At 42.0% G+C, this 23,515-nt stretch overlaps 2 protein-coding genes across 6 annotated transcripts; one reads left to right on the top strand and one right to left on the bottom strand.

Annotated features, from left to right (window-relative positions):
• Positions 1-192: 192 nt before the first annotated feature.
• On the bottom strand, positions 193-19,271 carry L2HGDH (L-2-hydroxyglutarate dehydrogenase). 2 transcript variants are annotated; one of them, XM_080592704.1, is made up of 10 exons: positions 18,998-19,271; positions 18,667-18,782; positions 16,908-17,059; positions 14,303-14,434; positions 11,966-12,128; positions 11,365-11,399; positions 9,658-9,825; positions 7,603-7,760; positions 6,247-6,378; positions 193-2,863 (listed from the first exon to the last, which is right to left on the bottom strand). In XM_080592704.1, exons 1-10 carry the CDS (start codon positions 19,078-19,080, stop codon positions 2,668-2,670), a joined length of 1,335 nt encoding a protein of 444 aa, XP_080448830.1. In that variant the 5' UTR covers positions 19,081-19,271; the 3' UTR covers positions 193-2,667. The 2 variants fall into 2 exon arrangements, with proteins under 2 accessions (XP_080448830.1, XP_080448831.1); XM_080592705.1 differs by lacking the exon at positions 193-2,863 and adding an exon at positions 2,886-4,125 and having other exon boundaries at positions 18,998-19,268.
• On the top strand, positions 19,032-23,458 carry DMAC2L (distal membrane arm assembly component 2 like). Of its 4 annotated transcripts, none has more exons than XM_080592722.1 (5): positions 19,032-19,167; positions 19,370-19,479; positions 20,886-21,094; positions 21,951-22,122; positions 23,320-23,458. In XM_080592722.1, the coding sequence occupies exons 2-5, from the start codon at positions 19,376-19,378 to the stop codon at positions 23,432-23,434; spliced, it is 600 nt and encodes a 199-aa protein (XP_080448848.1). In that variant the 5' UTR covers positions 19,032-19,167; positions 19,370-19,375; the 3' UTR covers positions 23,435-23,458. The 4 variants fall into 4 exon arrangements, with proteins under 4 accessions (XP_080448848.1, XP_080448847.1, XP_080448849.1 ...); XM_080592721.1 differs by having other exon boundaries at positions 19,044-19,176; XM_080592723.1 differs by having other exon boundaries at positions 19,146-19,232.
• The last annotated feature ends 57 nt before the right edge of the window (positions 23,459-23,515 follow it).

Genomic DNA, 23,515 nt, shown 5'->3' with positions numbered 1-23,515 from the left:
CTGTTCTGGAAACACGAAGTGCCAAAAAGGAGCTCATTTTCCCCAAAGCAGCCACTTAGTAAGCCATGGCATGGGCACTCAAGCACTTCTTCTTTACAACACCTTAAAAAAAAACACTTGTACCACACACTTCCAACATTTAGGACTGACCCTATGGAGGAGCACTTTTAGGGGAAAAAAATGCAAGTTCATCCCAAACTGTCTTAATGCATTTATTTGGAATTTCAAGAATTACCATTGCACATGTCATTACAGGTCCACGTCAGGCTTAGGACCAGTTCTGCCCACACATACCGATATGAGAAAAAGCTGTGAAGCGGTATAAGTACAGATAAGATACCCCTACTTTAGGAAGACAGGTTCTGCACCCTACCCTCTAAATAAATAAAGTAATTCCTATTATGTGGAGATACAGCCATCTAAATCTGATGAGAGTTAGCAAATACCAGTGAAACTTTTCTGTAAGTCAGGAGAAATACACAGACCTTACAGCAATTTTAAAAATACGCTATTTTAATCACAATAGTGAAAGGCAATGTGATTAAGCCATCCCAGTGAGTTGGACCCTTTTAAAAAAATACATTCATACATTTTCACACTTCATGGGCAACACACAATGTATGTATGTATTAAACCCTGTTATCATAAACCACTGAAGTTATTACTTTAAAAATGTTTATAGCTTTATTTCTAAAAATATAAATATTTTGCAGAATGCTGCATAATTTGAAACCTTCAGTTAAGCTCTACCCCAAAATAATCATCTCCTGAGAATAAAAAGCACAGCAGGCTGTGCAGTTAAATGTGCTGACTTAAGATTCACCACAGTATATGACTGCTTTACATTTTAATGTTCTTTATTCTGTCAATACATGTTAGGGCCACACCTCGTGTGGGAGGAAGTTGCTTTTGCAATCTTTTTGTAGTATTTACTGTTGATAGGCAACAGTTCTGGAGGGGAGTGAAGATATGATTGTTTCATTGTGAAGATATAACTTGTACACTGAACAGCATTTTAGCATTTGGAACATCTGAATCTTTGTCTAGTGTTATTGTGGCTAAAAATAAAGACCAAAGCTTTTCTTTGAAGGACTAATTATTTGCATTTCCAGGTTGCCCTTATATGGGAGTCACTTTTCCAGTAAAGTAGATGTCACCAGAGGAAAAAAAAAAACAACACAACAAAACCCAAACAGATAGGTTAAGCCCTGGCTCTCTCAAAAGCAGCTCAGCTCTGTACAGTAAAAACATCAGCTAGCACACCTGACCTTCTACGATAACACAATCCCTCATGCATGTCAGAGAGGTACAGAACGTAAATGAAAAAAAAAAAGCATGGCAAATCGCCTGGTAGCAAACTACCCACAATTATCTGTATTACCCAACATCCTGTGAACATCTGCTTTAAAAGTACTCTGAAGTACTTTGTCCCTCGGGCCACATAATTCTTTTTTGTAGCAATTATGCAGAACACACCAAGATACTGTTAGCTTAGAACTTGTTTAACATCTCTTTATATTTCTCCAGTCTCCACGCAGATTCTCTTCTAGGTGCACTTCTGATAAAGCTTCAAGTACCAGTAAGAGCTCACAAGAGTAACCAGTACTTTCTAAGCGCTCCTCTTGCCAGGCATGAGGGAAATGGGAAGCCTTCCTGACTCACTGCTGCTCGGGCTCCAAGGGAAGCAGAATGCAACATGACTCAATTAAGACAGGTTTCTGTAGCTTCCCTCCCTTCACATTTGCTTTTACAAAGACCATTTCCACTAGATTGCTCAATATGCTGTACAAAGATAAGCTCCTTTTGCCCTACCAGTACTCAAAGGGTAAAAGCATACAAAAAAAAATACCAACCCAAACCGCCAAAGTAGTTCCTGATCTGTGATGACTTCCCAGGTTTAAGTTAAATGAAAAATGACTGTTTATATACACATTTTAATTTCTGCTCTATAGAAAAACAGAGACAGATCAGATAGACTGCGTATCTGAATTGCATATCTAAATTGACTTGGATTTGGTAATCTCGTTAGGCTTATTTTTCGCTGAAATACTTTACGTTTATGTAAAAGGCTCTGAATATTGTTTTCAGTCTCTGATAAAGCTTTTAATTCCATATCTGCAGAATCCTTAAGCAGGGCTTATCCTTCTATCTCCATTATTTTAATACAAGTTAGGGGACTGACAACTCTGAACCAATTTAAAGAGATGGAGAGAAAGCACACAGAGAACCACCCCATGCCTGGGTGGTTCTTTTTCAGAGGTGGGCAACCCAACCACAGAGACTCTTCCGGCACCACCTACCGCTCCCTGCGGTCCTGGGAGAACCTCGCCCTGAGCCTGGCACCAGCCCCTCCGCAGGCTGCTCCTGCTGAGGTGGACGAGCCTTTACTGTGAACCTGTCAACGGTCCGTTTGCTTGGCTCTTGCAGATGCCAATACCATACCAGGTCTTGCCAGGAACCATAAATCCTTCACTCAAGAAATTGACGAGCTGTGGGCTGGCAAACATTTCAAGTGCTGGTTTTGCACCGCACAGCTATACCGATGTTGATCTTGCAAGCAACACATTGCCTGTTTCATCTTTGTCATTAAAGGCTGCAGAGTTCATTCAATGCAGCCAAGCTGCTACACATACGAGAGGGGGAAAACAGCACTGCACCTGGCAATATTCACAATTCAAATCTTCGCTTCACTTCATCTGCAATCATTTTTGCAATGGCAAGGGAGGAGGTAGCAGCAGGAGAAGGGGCATTTCGGACATGGAGAATTCTGCTTCCAATATCTCCCGTGCCACCATCAAATACGAAGTCATCTACCAAATTTCCATCACTGTCCAACGCTTGAGCTCTCACTCCAGAGGGACCCCTGCAAAACAGAGGAGCTCACTGTTAGAAAGATAACATTGTAACAATCCAGTCAGCTTAATTGAAATATGATAATATCACTAATCCCTTTAAGAAAATGTAGAGGACCCAGGAATTAGTAACATTTGCAATACATTTCAAAACCAAACCATACAAACCCATATACTTTTGAACTGTATCCCTTTCTGTAATATTAGGGAACCATCCCACAGAAACAAAGGAAAAGACAAGACATCAGTCTGCTTTATTCTAGATCAAAAAAGGAGTCTTATCTGAAGTTATACGGATTTTGAAGTTACAGATTTTACCCAAGCTTTGACACACTCTCTCCAAATGTCAACACAATATTTAGTATCAAATACCAGCAACGATTATATAAACAGCCTGAAACACCCACATTTTTTCCAATGTTTACTTCTGTCCAGAAAGGTAAAAGCATTGACAAGCTGTCTTGTGGCTTTTGCTACTTGCATACATTGCCTCATTTCTAGTGCCAGGCTTTTCCCATGAAAAGTAACGTGTGACATCATGAAAACATTTTATGGCTGTGAAGTTTGCACAATACATAACCATACCTTTCCACACAACAGCCAAGATGATTATTTCACTGCCAACATCTTTATCGCTTGTGAAAACCAAGGAGCACCTAATAATTTATCAGATTAAAAAGTAACAATGACTTCCCATTGCTATTTCTATGGTATCAAGTGCCTCACAGTCTTTTAAGGAATTTACTACCGTAGCATTCTTTCCCATGTAAGTTTCAAAGTACTCTAATTCTCATTTTACAGGTACAGAAAGGGGAAAAAAAAAGCAAGACACCTCAGGTGCATAGACAAATTTCCTGCTGTACTTTATGGGTAAAAAGGAGGAAGGGTTCTCAGACACACTTAACACTGACAAGTTCATCTATACTACATTATTCCAGACTATCACATTATAAATTACATCTTTGATTATTCTGCTAAATTTCTGCAGGTAAACATATTTTCAATGTTTGTCCAAAGTCACAAGGCAGAGCAGGGAGCTGAACCTGATCATTAAGGCAGCATCAACTCCTGAACACTGTGTCCATGTGAAGAAGACACGTCAGGGCGGCAGTGGCTCACACGTTAACTGTGCTTGTTCCAAATCCTTGCAGGACACAACTACCTGCAGTCCTGAACCTCATGCAGCAACTGCCTGTCTGTCAGCAAGCAGGCTTTCTTCACAAGCATACGTGCTAAGATTTTCCCAGTGCTGATTTTAGAAAAGATGATAAGGCTGCATAAAGATGATTAGGATTACTGTAAAGGGCACTAGCACTCACGTACAGAATTAAGAACCACAAAGGACATGCAAACATTTCTGACTCCCTTGTCTTATTCCAGAGGTGAAAGCACTGCAGTAAACAAGACACCATGTTCTCCTTAAAGATAATTCATAGGCAGATAGGGAGAAATCTGAAATAATAGCTCATTGTAGACTACTTCTGTAGAGTTTTCCATCTCAGAGTCTCTGTGACCCTCTGGTGGCAGAACCAAAGATACTACACTTTATTGATTATGAGTCAGTCTAGGAAATTTGCTTCCGTTTAACAGGCACTGGCTTGCTTGTCCTGTCCTGCCATTCTCTAACACCTTACTGAGTGTTACCACCTCAGCGGGTTACTAGAGAAAAAACATAAATGCATTGTTCATTTGGAGTTAGAGAACCAAGAATCAAGAGTATCATTTTACTAGAAAATAACCCCCGAAGTGGAGATTTCTGCTGTTCTGTAACAAACACAAGAACATTCATATTGGGTCAGACCATAGGCTCACCTACCCCAGCAGCTTGCCTCCTGCCAGTCACATGCCAATACATGAACAGACCAAGCCCGGAAGACTTCTTCCGACTGTACAGGGGACTGTACAGGGACTTCACCTCTCCAGTCCTGAACAGCAAGTTTCTCCTTTTTCACCTCTCCCACAAGGCCCAGATTTGCAAGTCCACCCTCCGCAAACAAAGTTCTGGAGATCATTTCAGTCTCCCATACTGTCTAGTTTTAAGTCTCTGAAGTAACAGGGTAAATGTTACGACATTTAAGAAATTATGCTTCGTAAGCTACTTGTTCTTCCTATAAGGAAACGCTTCCTTATAGGTTATAAAATTCCTCCTTCTCCATTCCACATCATTTCTGAAGGTTGAGATCTTCAATTTCCTGAAAGCAGAAAAATCAACTCTTTCCCAACCTTATGAAGATTCCCAAGGAAAAAGCAAACAATGAAATCAGGCTGTGGAGTCAAAGGCTAGTCAGGCTTTTGGGGGAGCGCAGGGCAGTGTAACGAACTTGAGAAGCAGAGTGGGAGATGTCTCAGAGTCATTACAGTAAAACAAGGGCAGGTAGCCAGGCAGAGGATTTTCTGTATTTTTTCCTCATTGCGAAGTCGCTCTCCTCCCCAAACAAGCAAACAAGCCCTCTTTTTTTCAAAAGGAAACCTTTTGTTCTGAAATAGCAAGCCTTGTCAAACATGAATTTCATGCCAACGGTATTCTGCCTGAACTCAGTAACTCCTTTTTTTTTTTCCTCTTATTTTGCATTTTCTCCCTGCAAATATTTAGACAATTAAACCCACCTCCACGTACTTTAAATGCCTCAAGCTTTCTTCACAAATCTCTTCAGTTCCCTGTCATTTCAGTACTCCCTTTGAATTCGTTTCTCCCTCCACACCTTAAGCTGAATACATTTTATTGACATGATCAAACCAAGGCATTATTCACTCCTATCTGATGACATAGTGCTCTCAAGCACACACAAAAACATCACTGTCCTTCTCCATGTAAAAAACAGAGGTGCAAGCACTTCTTGCAATTTCTGCCAGCTTTAGTTCTTTTCTAGCACTACAGTTTTCCACTTTTCACTAAACATCTATGCCTTAAGCCATATGTTCCCTTCCGGAGGGAAATTAGCAGTCTTCTCTTCTACTAAATACAAGAAATTTAGCCAGGGGTACCTATTATGCTACATCCCTCCCTCTAGTAGTATCAGTAACAACTCTCAGGCTTCCCCATTCACTAGCCATTCACTAATGAATTTCATTAATTTTGGTTCACAAAGAAAGCAAACACTATGTTCAAGCTACCTGACGTGTCATTTGGAAGATTTTTTTTTTTTTGGCATGTCTCATCTGTGAATTTCAGCCTATGAAGAGCAAACAGAGTAACAAAACTATTCATCAAACCTGCCTATACGCAAGTTTACACAATATAAAACACCTTCCTGGAGAAAGCATCCAAATATTTTTATGCTTTGGTAGCGTATTTCGGTGGAAGAAAGGAGGAAGCTATGCTACATTTGCTACGATCAAAAATAAGAGATTAAACAAGCCGTTGGGAGTTAGTAACAAGAAAAGTTTTCTTTACCTGAGTACGTCATTGACAGTGACCTCTGGTATGAACTTCTGAAGTTCCTTCACCTGTGCACTAAGGAAACACGCTCTGTACATTTCACTCAGTCCATACGACAGGTTTCTCAGTACCAGCTTCCATAACCCACTGTAGAGAAGAAATAACTGCAGTCAGAATGAATCTTCCGTGATATATGCAGCCATGTCAAACTAACGTCTTTAGAAGGTACCAAATGCAATGGCAGAGCAAAATTTCCAATTCCCTACATCAATAATCCAATCGTTGCTCTCTTCTTGAGAAATACATGCTTGTCCTTCCCTGTTTCATCAAACCTTCAATACAGAGCTGTAGCGTTCATTTACGTTCTTTCTGTGGAACGTAACTCCAGACTCCAGTCCTTCCTATGTCCAGGATTTTTGACTGATCCAACCAAGTCGAGGCAAGAAGCTGAAAACCCACATGCATGAGAGAAGACGGCCATACTGCATGAGACTTTCTTCCAGTCGTTCTGAAGAGATCATCTACCCCTAAAAACCTCAGCTTTCAGTTAGTGAATCTTGTTATGTCTTTGCAAGCCTTGCTTGCTTGGTTTTCCAATATAAAAATCTACAGATAATGATCAAGATGTTCTCAACACTTTCCTTTAGTAAACTGCATTAAGCTGAGCTCCTTGCCAGGAAGCTATTTTGCAGTTCCCTGACCTGTTCTGCAGCCTCTCTTTGGACCCTACCCAATATTTTCACCTCCTTTTTTCCTGTCTAATTTCTAAAATTGAGCACTCAGTTCCTATCAGCCCCTCATAGAGAAGCAAGATTTCTCTCAACTTCTACAGATACTCTGTTCATTTATGCTTGCATTTTTAGCAATGATTCCTAGCTCCTCCAACATGCTTTGTAGGACAGCTTCCCAGTCTTTGTGGCTCTCAACACATCTCCTTGCACTTGGATATTTTTAAATTCATACTGATGACTTGATCAAGTTTAACACGACAATCCAGACCACTGTGTATTCTCTCTTCCAAGCAATCTCTGCAGAGATTTTAATCCCACTGTCAACATTGGTTAAAATATTGCACTCCATTGAATCAGAACCAGTACCAAAGCAGCTCCATTAGTAACAACGCAGCTCACTAATGCCTCCCAATAAGCAGTCAAATCCTCAGACCAGCTGAGAAATGCCTTGGCAGTTTACAAAAACTGAAATATTAGATTACACAGAGTTGAATCTCTTTGGGAAGTCCACCTGTATCAGCACAACTGCCTTTTAACACACCAAAAACTTGACAGGGTTTTTGATGAAAACGAATTTCCATTGGATAATAAGCTGACCTTTAAATTACTATATTGAGCAGGCAAAAAGACAAGATATTACCTGTACAGTACAGCATCAAAGAAGTCTGTAGTACTGAAGTCAAACAATTTGTAGCCCTCTCGCTTAAAGGCTAATACTGCATTAGGACCAAGCCAAACGCTGCCATCCATTCTCGGTGTGAAATGAAATCCCAGGAACGGGAACCGAGGATTAGGAACCTAAAGCAGGATACAAGTTATTACAGCTAACCTCAGCTGCTACAAACCGGATCAACGGAACAGCTATCCAACCACCCAGGCCAACAAACTACTCCAAGAAACATGGGAAATATTTGTGAGAAGGAAAGCACAGTACTTACAGTTTATTGTGTGAGAGAGTGAATAAAACAAACCCAGACACAATAAAGGAGTTGTCCTCCCGATAAATGGAAATAATTCATTTTAAATAAAAAAAAGTGAAAAAGCAATTTAGTTTGCCATTTTATTTCCATTCACCACAACAACATTCAAGACAAATAACCACACAATTGGCTCCCGAGCTGGTTTCTCTGTTTGTTAATTGTGCAGTTATAGCACGTAACTAATTGAAAATGCTGAAGAACAGAGCAGGGTCAAGTCAGACTGCATCCCAGATAAAGCAAAACAATCAACGTATGAAGAAGTATACGTGATTTCTCAGGCTATAAATAAGTCAACCCACAACAAAACCAACGACACACAAATACTATTCACCAATAGTAATTACACTACAATAAAGTAGGTTATAAAATATAAGGAAAACCTCACCTTTCCTGTATAACTCAAAACAACCATGGTTACCAAGCCTGATTAATAGGAATAATAAGTATCTGCAGTTTCTTTTTTTTTTTTTTGTTTGCGAATGGAACACAGTGTAATTGTGTGTGAAGGCTGACAGAAACAAGCTGTCTATACCCAGAAAAAACGTATAAGATAAGCACATCTCTCCATGTGCTGGTGTTTTAAGATCTTTAGCTGTTTAGAAAAGGTGCCTACAGAGGCGACCATCTTACAGTCTGAAAATAAACAATTATTGGGTCTATCAAAACATATCAAAAATAGGTTATGACTGAAAAATTACTTCAACATAAGTTTCTGTCCTGTATTCAGAGCACTGCTTTTCCTGTTAGAAATACACTTCAAATTTTTTTCTAAGCTTACTGCAACCACCCCACAAACTACATCCATTTCTGGTAACAAGTCACTAAGCGAATAAAGCAGTTTTCTAGTCTTATTACCACATTTGGCCTTAAACTTTCAAAGGGTACAAACTCTTCTCCCACAGCCACGGCACAAGGCTGGAAGCCAGTTCCTGCCAGTTCCTCCCCCCATCCCAAGGCAGGATCCTGCATCATTCCCAGGTGACAGGAGGCCAGAAAACGTCTGATACCTGGAGTTCCATGGGGTGACCCGTGCCAGCTTTTAGCAGGCAAACCTAAGCTCATATGAAAAAGGCGCTATTTAAACATAACGCACGAACTGATTAAATGCTACCCTAGGAACTCTTTTTTCCTGACCGATAATTTCACTTTCTCTTTGGAATTGTCCCTCTTTGTCACACTATTTTTCTTACCAGATTGTAGAAATCTTGTCCTTTTCCTACCGCTTCTATTTTTTTGTCATACAAAGTAAAAGTTAATTCAAAGATGAAATTAAGAGACATTTATCTCAGTCTGAGCCTTCAGGAAACAAAATTAAGCCCTGCACCTAAGTAATTGATAATTTACTGTTGTCCCTCGTTGACTTCTGAATCCTGCCAACAGGTTTATTTTATAAGAGAAGGAAAAAATCCAGGCTTTTGTGGGTATATGGCTATCATGTTAAATGTTTGATTCTTTCCCTAAAATAATAATAATACCAATCCATTCCTTTAGAAATGAACGGATAGAAAACCTCACTGGCAATAATTTTCCCTGATGACTCTTTTCCTGTTCCTTAAGAGACAAACTGTCCTGTCAGAAAGCAACTGAACCTACGCTGAGATGTTGTGCATCACTACCTTCAGTCTAACAGAATCAACAGTGTGATATTGCCCTTATTTCTGTAGTTTTAGCAGTTCCTAGAACACACTGTGAAACATGCACAAGAGAGTACTTACCGGGTAAATGTTTCCTTTAACCATATAGCACTTTTCTGGTTTTAGCACCAAATAATCCCCACGGAAGGGTACAATACGAGGCTCAGGGCTGCAGCCGCTGATTTCAGACAGGCGGTCTGAGTAGAGTCCTGCACAGGTCACAATGTGCCGACAGTAGATTTCCTCACCCTGGGTGGGGGGAAAAAAGGCAAAACCAAAACCAAACAGTTAAAAATTGAACATATCTACTAAAAGAACACCTAAAATTCTTGAAAAAAAAAATGAGTAAAAAACAAAAATAAAAACAATCACATTTTCAAAACATTTAATTGTTTCATTTCAGTTCTCATTTCTTATTTCAGATAATATTTTTCTTTATTCCCTGGAGGAGAACTGTCATAAAAGTGCAATTCATTGGATAGGTAAGGCTGGAAGAATCTTTAAAGAATAGAAGGGAGGAAGAAAAAAAAAAATCAAGAAATGTCATCAACTCTCAAACTACCTTCAAGTTCCTTACACAAGCATGCCTATTGCACAGGGCTAAGACCCACCACGAGAGTCACTCGTGCTCCACACTGCTCCTCCAGCTAACCAACTATCTCCCTTTGGCACTCCCTCATTGCTGTCTGCATCCTACAAAACACTGATGCCACACTAGTGCAGCTCCCTGGCCACATTTTCCTTGCCAGAGGGCACATTGTAGGTGAGGTACCTAAACAACCACAAGATATTTGGTTAAAGAATGCCATTAACAGATTTCACCCCCGCACTGGGAGTGGTCAAGCAGTAGTTTATCCAGACACCTAAGCTCATAGCACACAGTTATGGAGAGCTGTTAAATAGCTAAACACCTTACTATCTAAACGAATTAAAAGAAATCACAGTCTATGTTTTCAAATACTATGTGGTTGGTTTTGTTGTTTTTTTTTTTTTTTTAAAAAAAAACAAACTTTTTTTTCCCCCATCTAAAAATGTTTCTGTAAAGAATTCACTTTTTGATGAGGGAATGTAACAGATTTTGGAAGCTGCCTTTTAATGAAAGCGGGGAAATAGATCAAAAAAGCAGCAGCTGTAACTTGAAACACTATTTGTGATGTGGTAGGGAAGGTGTTCTTTGTGCATGTGGGGCTTTTTTTTGTCTTTGTTTTCCCCTTCTCTCTCTCTCCCCCCAGTAAAAAGTGCAGATATTTTCTCCTGAAGGTGAAAAGATTACAAGTACGTTTGCTGTGCAGCATTAACAAACCTGCTTTAGCCACCCCAATACATGTACCTGTTTTACTACATTACCTTGTGGCTTTCTGATAATAAAACGACTCCAAATGTCTCCTTATCGTTTTTATAAATGTCGAAGATCAAGAACAAACATGAAAATACATGTTTCTCTCTAAATCATAAAGTAATAAAAGGAGTCCATGGAAACAACAAGCATAAGAATGTGCAAATAAGGAAGATAAGGAGCACATACCGTCAAAGATGTCAAGCAGCAGAGAGTTATACTTTCATTGTTATTCTCAGCACACAGTAAAATCTGAACATACTTGTATGCTTTGTTAACAATTGACTGAAGTTGTTCTATAACAGCAGTCCTAGATGACAGTGAACATGTTACAGAAAAGCACCTTTGAAGCTTTCTAGAGGCTGACTAATGCACTAGGACTTGACAGCAATTCTTAAGAAAAGGAGAAATAACTTCCTATTACGCAACTAAATCTTGAGTTCAGTTCTTACCTTAGAGTTCCTAACAATGACTGGGTATTTCAGTCCTGTAAGAGAATTAGACAAGAGAAGAAATTAAGAATTAAGGAATTAAGAGGACACATAACAGAAAACTGACAGAATTAGCCACTTGACACAACGAAGGGTTCTTCCACTGGCAGATCTTCAAGCTACAGAACAGCTACTGTTGGACGTAACTGACATCATTGGACATAACTGTATTTATAAATTAATAGTTGTCATTTTTTTATCCTTCCATAATCTATGCTATGTGTACCACCACAGATCTAACCCACCTATTTGGATGAAGAGCACTGTCACAAGCACACACATGCAATATTCTATTAAAATCAAATTTAGCTGGAGAGAAACTACTTCATCTATTTTACTGTCATTTTCATCCACCAGTATTAAGTGTTTTGACTGAAAGGTGACCTGCCTGGGAAAAACAGCAAGTTTGAAGAATACTCTCACTAACATAATTTTGCCTTTTTGTCTAAAAACATCCTTTTCAGGCAGAAAATTGAAATCACATTTCTGAGCCTAACGCAAACATGTTTTGAACCAAATCTTTTGCAGGACTGTAGTAAATGAAGGGCAAAAATTGCCTTACCATCTGCACTTTCTGAAGAACTTTCTTTAGCCATCACCATGCCTGTAACTTCAAAATCAGTCAAGATTGTTCCACCCGCTTCCTGGAAGTCTTCAGCGTAGGATTCGGCCACTTGTTTATAATTCACAATACCAGTATATGGAGAATCAAGGGCCATCAGTCCCTGAAACAGTATTAAGATATGAAAGAACAGTGAAGGTTGTATGTGCAATTTGGTCTTTGATACAGAACGTATTTCCCCTGGAGTAATGTGCACTGCCACCGAGAAGGGAGTACTGCTGTCTCCCCATCCCAGGCTGCTTGTTCCTAGTCTCTCCATGTGGCAGCTCCAGTGGCAGTGTTAGTGTTTGCTGACAACTAATATGGCGAAAACTGCTTACAGGGAGTTAACCGATTGTGAAAATGCAGCAAAAACAACTACTTGATACAGAATGCTTAATGTTAAAACAAGCTGCCTAATCCTGACTTCAACTAACACACATTTGTTTTTCACCATGTAGTATGCAGTTCCACCTCCAAACAGTCACTTGGGAGTTCACCTGATGCATGGCTACTACCAATGCCTCCTGCAAGGCTAAAAGATATGATCTAGCCTGGTCTCAACACTCACTGCATCGCACATCAGAGAGAAAAGTCCCTTCTGAGTTAGGCAACAGCCTATGCCTGACCTAGCAGAAAGCAAAGGGTTCAAGTTTAGTGCAGAGCTAGATTTTTACATTTTTCTTAGAGATATTTAACTACTTTTTCTACCAAAATAGCTCAATTTCTCACTTACTTTTTATTCTGCTATATGTCAGAATGTTTTCCTAGTTCCAGCTAGGACATTGGGATAGTAGGATTGCTTTATCTCACAGAGATGCTTCAAGCATAAATACACTGAAGACCGTCAGCCACCTAGATACTACAATAAAGGGCCATTCACAAGCCTGAGACAGATAGAACGGTTTATAAAATTGCCTTCTGCACAAAAGATTTCTCTCCACTTGAATGGTCTTATAATACATTGCACTGTATGTGCAGTTACCTTTCCTTAGGAGAAAAGGATTCAGCGCAGGAAACCAAAGCAAGTGTAGTAAGACCCATCTTAACCCAGTCATTTGCAGAAGTAAGTGCTCAGATGGATCTTGAACATGCAAAGAATGTTTTAAGGAGTGGATACAAAGTGTTTTCAAGAAAGAAAAAAACAAGATTCCCCTCCAGAAAATTTTTGTCTGAGCCTACAGCCGCTCAGAAGCAATGAGTCATGCACTGCACCAGGCGCAAGCTGCCAGATGAAACAGTATGGGGAATTTACATCCAGATTTTCCTCTCAATCAAAGGCAAACCAAACAATAACAACTTTGTATTCCACAAACCACGCACATTTCTCCTGCTGTCAAAATAAACAAGCTGAGAAGTGCTACATTACAGCCAAGCGTATAGGAAGCAACTTGATCAAAATTGGCTTGAACCAAGTCTGTATTTGCAGATGAGAAGGAATTTTCATTGCTGCATTATAGAGCTTAACACAAGTTAAACAATTTCAGTGGGAAGGAGCAGAACTGTCCCAGCATAAACTCAGATATAGCAGTTCTGACCTTGGCAAAGGAAAATCTGCCTATCGACCACAAAAACATACAAGCAAGCTCCTGCAAGTAGAAGGGAAAAAATTAAAAATCACTAATTCCTACTGGCACGAAACCTGCTTGTTTTTTCCCTGAACACATATATACATCAGAGAGAACACCTCTTTGTAAAGCTGAGAAAAGGATGAAGTTTGAACAGCTTGCAGGTTCCATCTGTTTGCCTGTAGATTCAGTCCTGTTCAGGGATTATAGAGTCCCCTTTCCACTTTAACTCAAATGACTCTGATTCTTTTTGTAGGCTACAAGTGAAATGAGTTACCTGGTCTCCGATTCACGAATTCTGGCCCTTGTGACACAAACCAGAATATCATTTGCAATTAGTGCAGCAGCTCTTTATGACTTCAGCACACAGAATTGATGAACAGTGAACAAATAAACAAGGGAATGAGAACACACGAGCAGCAGCAAAGCAGGGTGAAAGTAAGCATAGACAAGAAAGATTCTGCAGGATCATCTTATGTTGTGCTAGACCTGGTCTGATTTGTATGTAAGGGCAAATACACATGAATTGGCCTAAGAAGTTACAAAAATGCATGGATACATTCTTTTTTTTTGTTGACAATTGTATTTGTTCTGGATTTTCAGGCTCTTTTGAAGTTGTCACCCATGCAATTTACCTCAAAGCAGAAACATGTTCACCTTAAATTCAAAAATAACATCATCTGAAAATTTGAGATCTCACATGATGGTTAAATATAAGAAAATTCCTTACCCTGCAGAAGGGTTCTTTCGCTTGTATTTCTTTTGATCCAATCAATTTCAGACCTCGGACATTGTTCTGCAGCCCTCTTTCATACAGAGCTTTGAGTCTTGGAATTTCATCTTGTTCAACGGCTACAATTAGCTTCAAAGAGATAACAAGGCACACCAGTGAGCAAAATACACAAAGCCAGTTCAGCCCTGGCATCCAGCCCAAACAAGCAAGCCATAGTGAATGTGTGAACAGTGAATTACAATGCAAAGGGAAAAAAACAAGATGGTTTGTGCCACTACTGGCACAAAAGTCAAAAAACACCACTCGTTACTGAGAAAGCATCAATATACTATGGAAAGTTAAAAACAAATGTTAATATATAGCTCAAGTGACTATCCGTGGAAAATATTTGCTAAAAGTACTATAGGACCACATATCTGAATGGGAAAGAAGAGAACATGATTTCAAAGAGCCACTGGGATGCTTCCAAAAAAATAAAATTGAACGTAACCCAACATGTACAAATCTCAAACTGTCTTGAATAAAGGACGTGTTCTGACATGGCATCTCAACTGAACTGCACCAGCCCCGCTCATTTCAGCACGTCGTTAGATCACAACTATCGCAAGAGATTTATCCAGGCTGTGATATCCGTGCCAAGGACACCAGAAGCAAGTCTGCACAGACCACGCTACTTCCAGGCCGTGCTCAGGTCTGGCAACACTGGCACCTTTGCACTGCCAAGGCACCAAGTTCTCCAAGCCTGGGGTTGCTCTATTTAAAACCAGCTGTAAAGTCCCAATATCACCTCCCCTGGAATAAACACTGCTGAGGAAGGTGATGCACAAATACACAAATTCGGTGCCAGCAAAGGACCAACAACGCTGCGGGGGCTGTGCTAGCCCTTCCCAAGCACCACACCTCTTAGTGCTCTGAGTCGAGAGCAGGCTGCTAACTCCAGGTGTGTGGCTGCACGAACCCACAGTGCCATCTTGTGACCAGCACAGCAGCTTAGGGAGCACAGCATGAACATCCCAGCGAAAAAAAAAACGGAACCAGCGCTGGTGTGGGGCCCACCAACACTGCCACATCCAGGTATCTCAGCTCTGCACCCAGATCTGGAAAAGATTTGCACCCAGCTCCCAAATGAGGCTGAGGAAAAGCCACTGAGCTAGGAGGCCCTGAAGTGGCATTTCTCTTAGAAGTGTTGCACAGACCCTGTCTGATACGACACGGGCGTGTGTTGTCTGAGACGTTTATGAGTGACCTGCAAAGGGGAAACCAGGGAGGAGAGAAAGTCAGGTGCTGGTTTAGAGTGACTCAAGGTGGTTCAGAGAAGAGGCAATTGTGAAAAACAGAGGGACCTTCCGAGGTGAATGGGAGGCCAACAAAATGGCAGATGAAATTCAGTGCAGAGTTAACGTGAAATGATGATCACATAAAAAAATCTTAGCCTCATATATAAAGTGATGGGCTCCAAGTTCAAAGTTATCAGGACCAAGGTCTTGGGGTTGTGACAGATGATCCTACGAAAACATCAGCTTCATGCCTACTGACAGTCCAAACGCCCTAAATTGAGTATTGCGAACAATTAGGAAAAGGATACAGGACAATAATAGAGAACTTTACTATCTCACTGCAAAAATCCAGAGTCTGACCACACCCTGAACACTGGTGCTCATCTTGTATCAAAGATGCATTAAACTAGAAATGGTTCAGATGACAGGGATGACAAGAGTCATGAGGCACCTTCTCTAAGAGGAATGACTGAGCAGGCTAAGACTCATCAGCTACAAGAGATGACTCTTGGGGAGGAGGAAATATAAATTTACGCATGGCTTGGAGAGTATGAGCACAGAACAACTGTTCACCACATCTTCCAATAAAAGGGCTAGGGGCCATTAGATGAAGCCAGCAGGAGCCAGTTTCAAAACAAGAGGAGGTAGTTCTTCATGCAATGGGTTGTTGATCTCTGGAAATGTTTTTAATTGAAAAACACTTGGACAAGAAATCCATTGAGTTAATGCAGACAAAACAGATCAGGCTCAGAGAATAACCTGAGCTGAAAACAGTTGGAAGCTGGGAGATTTAACAATTAACATATTTGTTTGTCCTGTCTGCATTCCTCCCTTGGTCTCTGAAGATAATTCTAGAACCAGGTTGGGTGAACTCCGATCTGAATCTGTACAGCCACTTTTCTGTCTCCAGCATTTCAGGTTATATTAGTTGAATATAACATGATATAAATGCACGTACCTAGGTCACACCTAAAGCTGTATTCAAGTTTGAGTCTTTTCGGAGCCTGCTATGCCAAGAAGCATAGCATATGCATACTGAAAGCCTTTGTGTTCCTTGGAGTTAGTGGCTCTCCGTGGGTGCCCTCCTTCCACCGTTACCTAGGCTATTTCAGCTCAGCCCCCAGATGAGGAGAGTTATTCTTTAGGCTCAGATAAGGAACTAACTTAAGCAGATGTAAATAAAACAAAAAGGACCTTCATCCCGAAGGAAGTAAGTTGCAGAAAAGCAACATGGAAGAAAATACTATACGCAGGCACATGCTGTACCTTGTAACATACATTACAGTTACAGTTTCAAAGGTAAAAACACACAGCAGTTCCTATACCTTCCCACACTGTTTATATGGAATTCCCTTCTGGTCACAGTACTCATAGCAGAGAGCTGCACCCTGCACACACAGCTTAGCTTTCAGAGATCCGGGTGTGTAGTAAATTCCACTGTGAATTACACCGCTGTTATGCCCGCTCTGGTGATGAGCTAAATAGAAAGAAAAATACACTATTAAAATACACGTTCCCAAGAGTGGTTAATTATTTCAGCTGTCAGAAAAGTGAGCAATTTGAGTTTCTGCCCTAAATCAGTGTTACAACAAGAGATGCTCAACTAAGATAACTGCACAGCACACACAATTCCTCCCCTGGTTCCAAAAAGCTAGAAAAAACACTGACACAGCAACAGTTAGTTAATAACAAACCAACAAACCATCACAGATTGAAATGTGCTGAATCAACGTGTGGGGGTAGTTTTTCCTCCAAGAGCTACAACTGCATGCAAATCCATCCAACCTTTCTACACGTTAAAATTAATTTTAAGAAATCCTGTTTTTAAAGCAAAATGCATCCTTAAAAGCCTCATCTAAAGTAATGTCCTTGTAATCCTCAATTTTTTTGGACATGCTGGCAGGACTGGTACACTTTTCAAGTACTTGTGAACTGGATCAGTTTGCTATTTAATTATTTCAGTTTAATTAGTTATAAAGTAACCAAGTAAAACGGAGGCGAAAATATCAAGAGCATTTTTATTGAAATAATTTCATTTTACTGTAACATGTTTTATCAAAGTGATTGAAGTTGAAGTAAGAGGTTCTCCCTCCTAAAATATCGACTCACAAAGGTTGCTTTCAAACAACGAAGCAACAGGGCTCAGTCTTTATTATTTCAAAGCCAGGAGAGATGCCCAGGTGCAGAGTGCCTCAAGATTTCCCATACCCCTAAAAACATAGGAAATAACCGCTCTGATGTAAGCAGGCAACAGTGGGAGCTGTGCCACTTTACTCTGGCTAATGTTGGGCCAGGAACTAGCAGTATCTTTCCAGTTATCACAGCATTATTACTTTACCTCCGAGCTCCCACACAACTGGGAGCACCCTGTGCAGCACCTACAGGAATATCGAGAAAAAAAGGGGCAAATGACTGTGGTTTACAGTGCTAGCAATTAATAGACAAGTGTAGGGAGTGCCAAGACCAGCAACACCCAAACGTTTTTAAATCGCTCCCACTCTGTACGGCACTAAAACAGTCTCATCCTCGTCTCTTTGCAACAGCAGGAAAAGGTAAAAGCAACAGAGCAATACCTGCACTGCTCCTTCCTTCAGTCATTTGCCCTCCTTGTCCTTTTCCCCCAAATCCCAGCTGTGGTGCAGAGCCCGGTACCACCCGCTGCTTGTGACCTGCTCCGGGCTCCCTCACCGCTACCTTTCACACGTGGCTGTGGAAGCTGGCAGCACAGACCACGGTCTCCTGACTAGCCTGGCAATTCCAGCAGCGAAGCAGAGTGATGGCAGCTCTGACGGACACCTGATGGACGCGTCCTCGGGAGAAAGAAGAAATCCCATCGGGGCAAAGCCACTGGTGTCTGGGCGCAAAGACGCCCTTCCCGAGGGGAAACCATCACTTGCTTCAATGACAAGGGCAGACGCTCTCCCACTGGTGCTCACCCACCCAAAAAAGCGCCTCCCTTCAAACACACGCTTACGAACTAGTGATGTTTTGGTGAAGGTGTTTCAGTAACGATTTCTGACAGACCAGCAGCGGGAAGCCCACGAGCGCAGCCGGCAGCGCGGCTCCGGGAGGCAGCCACCATACCTAGCTCCTGCTCCTTCTCCAGCACGGCGAAGGCGAGCTCGGGGTGCCTCAGGACCAGCTCCCGGGCGGAGGCGAGCCCCACGATGCCCGCACCGACCACGGCCACGTCGAAAGTGCTACAAAACACACGGAGAGGCGGCGGTGAGGGCTGGCCCGGCGGCTGCCAGCAGCCCCCGGCGGGGCCGCGTCCCTCAGGGCGGGCGAGGCGCCTGTCACGGGCGCCCCTCTCTCGCCTCGGCGTGTGTGTGAGGGAAGGGCTGAGGGTCCCCAGGACCGAGGGGAGGCGGCGGAGCTCCGGCAGGGCCGCCCCGCTCCTTCCCCGCGGCCTCACCTGCGCTGGCGGCGCTGGGTCCGCCACAGCGCCCCGGGCCCGCCGCTGCCCGCCCGCGGCCGCAGCAGCGCCGCCGCCGCCATTTTGGGGGCGGTGAGGTACACCGCGCCGGGGCGGGCTCCTCCTTCTCCTTCTTCTCCTCCTCCTCCTCCTCCGCTCCGAGAGGCGAGGTGGTGGCGGTGAGGGGCGGCCGGGGCAGGGCAGGGCCGGGCCGGTCGGCCTCGGGGGCAGCCCGGTGCGAGGGGAGGCCCCGAGGCGGGGCTGAGGGGGGCTTCCCCTGGAGACACCGCCCCGCGGGGCTGGCGGAGCCGGGTGGGCCTGGCTGTGCTGCGAGTAGCGGCTCCATTTCTCCTTTCCCCTTTTATTTTCAAGGACGTGATGCCGGTGGGCAGAGCCGTGCCGACAGCACGCAGCCTGGGCAAGGTGCTGGCTCCGGGCGCGAGCAGACACTTCTGGGGGTGGCTGAACGCCGTGTTCAACAAGTAAGGGGCACGGATGGGGTTGCTCAGTGAGCGTGGTGGGTCTGGTACACCCACCACACGCTATGTGAAGAGGGGCAGACTAAGGATGGGAGAGAACGTTTTCTGTCATCAGTGGTCTTTTCCCCCAGGTTGCGTGTTGATGCTTGGCAGGGTTGTGCCTTCACGTTTCCAGCTATGGAGCAGCAGGTGCTGGAGGAAGGGTGCGCTTCGCCCCTCTCCTTGGGGTAGTTGGCAGGCTGGCAAGTGGGGTTCTTTCTCCCCATTCACCAGTCTTCCTTTGGCCCCCAACTGCACTGACACCTCAGCCAATATTACTACTGTGTCCCATTTAATCATTCAGAAAAGCATCTGACCAACATTTAATAACGTTCTGCTGCACAAGGATTTCATGTTTACTTTCAGAAAGATAAAGTCCTTCAGAAAGATAAAGTCTTTCTCTTTCAGAAAGATAAAGGCTTTTTCAGTGTAGCGCTTTCTCTCTTCATAACTTTTACCAGTAGCTAACAGCCTTATGTATTCTAGCACTACAGAAATGCCTTGCATGGTGCGGCTGATGGCTGTACTGGGGTGGGAAGTTCAGCCAGACCAGAGTCCTCTTCTAGTTTTATGCTTCTGTCTTCAGCGTTCCTCACCAAACTAAGAAAGATAGCCTTTTCCTGAATAGATTTGGAGATTTTAACTATTTGCTGTAATTCTTGAGGAAAAGCCTTCAGGAATGACATATATATGGAGGCAATATGTGTAGTGATAGGACAAGGGGTAATAGTTTTAAGCTAAAACAGGTTTAGATTAAATGTAAGGAAGAAAATCCAGGCCAGGCTGGATGGGGCTGGGGGCAGCCTGGGCTGGTGGGGGGGGTCCCTGCCCATGGCAAGGGGTGGGATTAGATGGGCTGTAAGATCTGTCCCAGCCCAGACCATTCTATGATTCTATGTTCTTATATAATCAAGGTATCTTTGCAAGACAAATTTACAGTTGTTGTGAAACCTTATTCTGGAAAGAGAAAAGTGTTTTGTTTTGTGTGTTTTTTTTTTTTTTATCTCTTCTTACAGACATGGAAGTAAACAATTAGAAGAGTTAACATGTGCCAAGTCAAACTGCATTTGTATTCTTTTGTTACCAAAAGTAACTCCTATTTAAAATAAATTAAATCAAAAACAAACAGAACAAAACAAACAAACAAAAACACACACAACAAAAATGACAACAACAAAACAAATGCCAGGCTGATTAAGAACCAACATGAGCCAAATACGTAGATTTAAAACACTTCCAGGAAATCATATTCTTAGACTTCTGCTGTCTTATTGTGTCCGTAACTGTATATTTCTTACGCAGTATTACTACAAAGATAATAAATCTGCTACCTTATAATAAACATGTGAATGCTCTTTCTGTTTTGGCAGAGTGGACTATGAACGCATACAAGCAGTTGGACCAGACAGGGCAGCTTCAGAGTGGCTGCTGCGGTGCGGTGCCTTGGTGCGCTATCAAGGCTCTGAGAAATGGCAGCAGGACTACAACGGTCTCCCCACTGGGCCCTTGGGGAAATACAAGATAGAAGCAATTAATGCCACCGAGTCTTGCATCATGTACAGAGGATTTGACTATTTGGGTAATGTAGACCCAGCAGTGCGAACAATATACTGAATGGTCTTAGTTCTTTTCAGGTGCATCAAAATATAAATAACTGGGTTCTTTCCTCATTCTGTAGTATGATTTAGAGAAATCTTATGTTTGTTTTCATTCCCTTAAATTGGCCCTACAAAGATTTAGCAGTTCCTAAGATTTTGCTGCAGGTTTGCCGTGAAGCAAAAAGAAATAGGGAACTTCCTCAGCCCTTACCTGAAGTAACAGTAGCACTAAGGAGGTGCAAAAAAGATTTTATGGTTCATGGGGTTTATAGTTAAGTAGTTGGTAGCAAAAGGCACTATTTAAAATATTCTTTTTCTTATAAACCGAGTGATGTTTCCAATGTCATAATACTGCTTGTTCTGTAGGCGTTTATGGTGATCTTAAAAGAAGCAAACACTCAGTTTCTTATATAATAATAATGAAAAGATTAAAAAGTGTTTCAGGTTTCTTTAAGTAACACAAACCAGAATGGGGAACAGGTCCTTTTTTTTTTTTCCTTAATTGGAATTACACGCATTATTACATTCCTAACTCAGTCATTCTGTATCACCCAGATTTGCAGAAGTTTTTTGTTACTTGCCCATGTCAGAGCTGTTAGAATATTACCAAAAGGGTGCAAACTTTAGGGTTTCTGTAATTTCAAATCCCATAAAGGGATTTTGGAGATTCATTACGCATTGTGTGTCCCCCCCACACTCCCCACACATAGAAGCATGTTGCTGTGTGTGGAAGTAGTTACTAAATTTGCAAGTGAGAGTTTAACAGCCAGTACAAGTTGTTGCTGGTACTCTGAAGCAAACACTTTTTGTCTTTCTTTTTTTTTTTTGTCTTTCCAGATGGTCTTGAACATGTTTCAGAAATCAAGCTGCAGAAGTGTATTTACATACAAGACGAGTGTCTGAAGAGGCTCAGTGAGACTAAGAATCTACAGAAGAGTCTCCTGCAGCTGAAGATAATTTCCTGTGGGAATGTCACGGATAAAGGCATCATTGCACTTCACAAGCTGACGTACGTGAACTGCTGAGCTTTTCTCTATCACCCCACAGCTCTGGGATTATTTTGACTGGAAAGGCTAAAGTCTGACTGTTCCTGGGCTGTTTCAGACGTGTGTGGGGCTGTGGGATGGCTGGGTTTGAGGAATTGACCTGAATGGCAACCTGGGAGGGATGGCACTGCCGCCACTGGAGATGTTTCTTCAAGTGTGCTTGAGGACAAATTGTTGTGGCTAGCTCTGAAAAGACATGTGAATTAACATGTAAATATTAAAAAGCTGCTTAAGGTTGGTATCAGGTAGTTAATGTAGCACAGAAGCCTGCAGCTGAGAAAGCCAGAAGCATCTGCTACAGTATGTAAATCTATAAATTGTGCTTCTGTCTTTAGGGCTGAGCGTGGCATTCCCTATTTACACCTGAAGTAACTTAGGCAGTGTTGGTTACTGCACAAATTGCTCTCTGCCAACACAGCCTTGGCAAGAGCGGTGATGGAATGAATGAAACGCTGCTTCCTTTCATGTTAGCACACTAGGGTGGTTTTGCTTGAGAATAAGGAACTGCTTATCACCATGGCTTCTACTCCTGACACCCCTATTGTGGTTGATTTTCAGGGTATCTTGTAACTTTTATTGACTTTCTACACCGTACACAGCTTCCTGTCAGTTATCTTGTGCTCAAGATAGCCTTAAAGGTCTCAGGCCGGGTCTTCTGCTAGTGTTCAGGCATGGGAAGAGGTATGAGCTGGGTGCTGCGCTCCTCTGTAGCTCTGAAGCACATCGTATGTGCTTTGTTGAAGTGTGGACTTGAAGTAACTCGGAACTGTTCTAGTGTTACGCAGAGTTACAGACATTTACAGATGGGTAGGGGGATGAACTGGATTTCATCCTACAGAAAGTTATAGTTAAGGACTTGGAAATATTACTCCAATTACTAAATAAATTAAAATTACTTATTAAATTGGTACTTAAATTATTAAATACTATTTAAAGGAATCTTGTTGACGTGGGGGGCTGGGATCTCTCTTTAAACTGTGTAGACAGACTAAATTTGTGATCAACTAAAAATTTAAAGCACACGCTTCAGAAAAAAAATCTTCCGTTAGGACCAGTAGCCTTTAAAATACTCATAATAGCTCCAGTGAATAATCCTTTATCTAATTTCTGAGTCAACAGTTAACTAGTAGTTGCTAACCTTTCTTTGTATGTATTTGTAGGAACCTTGAATATTTGTATCTGAGTGACCTTCCTGGAATAAGACAGAAAGAAACTACTGCTCGTGTCCTTCAGCAGGCACTGCCAAACTTAGAGCTGGAGCTGGATTTAGAATAAATGCAATTTCACATAAATGAAAGGTATTTGATTTCATAGTATTTATCATATGTTGCATAAATGAAGTTGTAGACGTTACCA

Source organism: Anser brachyrhynchus (genome assembly GCF_964034855.1).
Source record: "Anser brachyrhynchus genome assembly, chromosome: 5".
In the NCBI taxonomy this organism is placed as follows: Eukaryota; Metazoa; Chordata; class Aves; order Anseriformes; family Anatidae; genus Anser; species Anser brachyrhynchus.
This window is presented reverse-complemented; position numbering and strand designations above follow the sequence as displayed.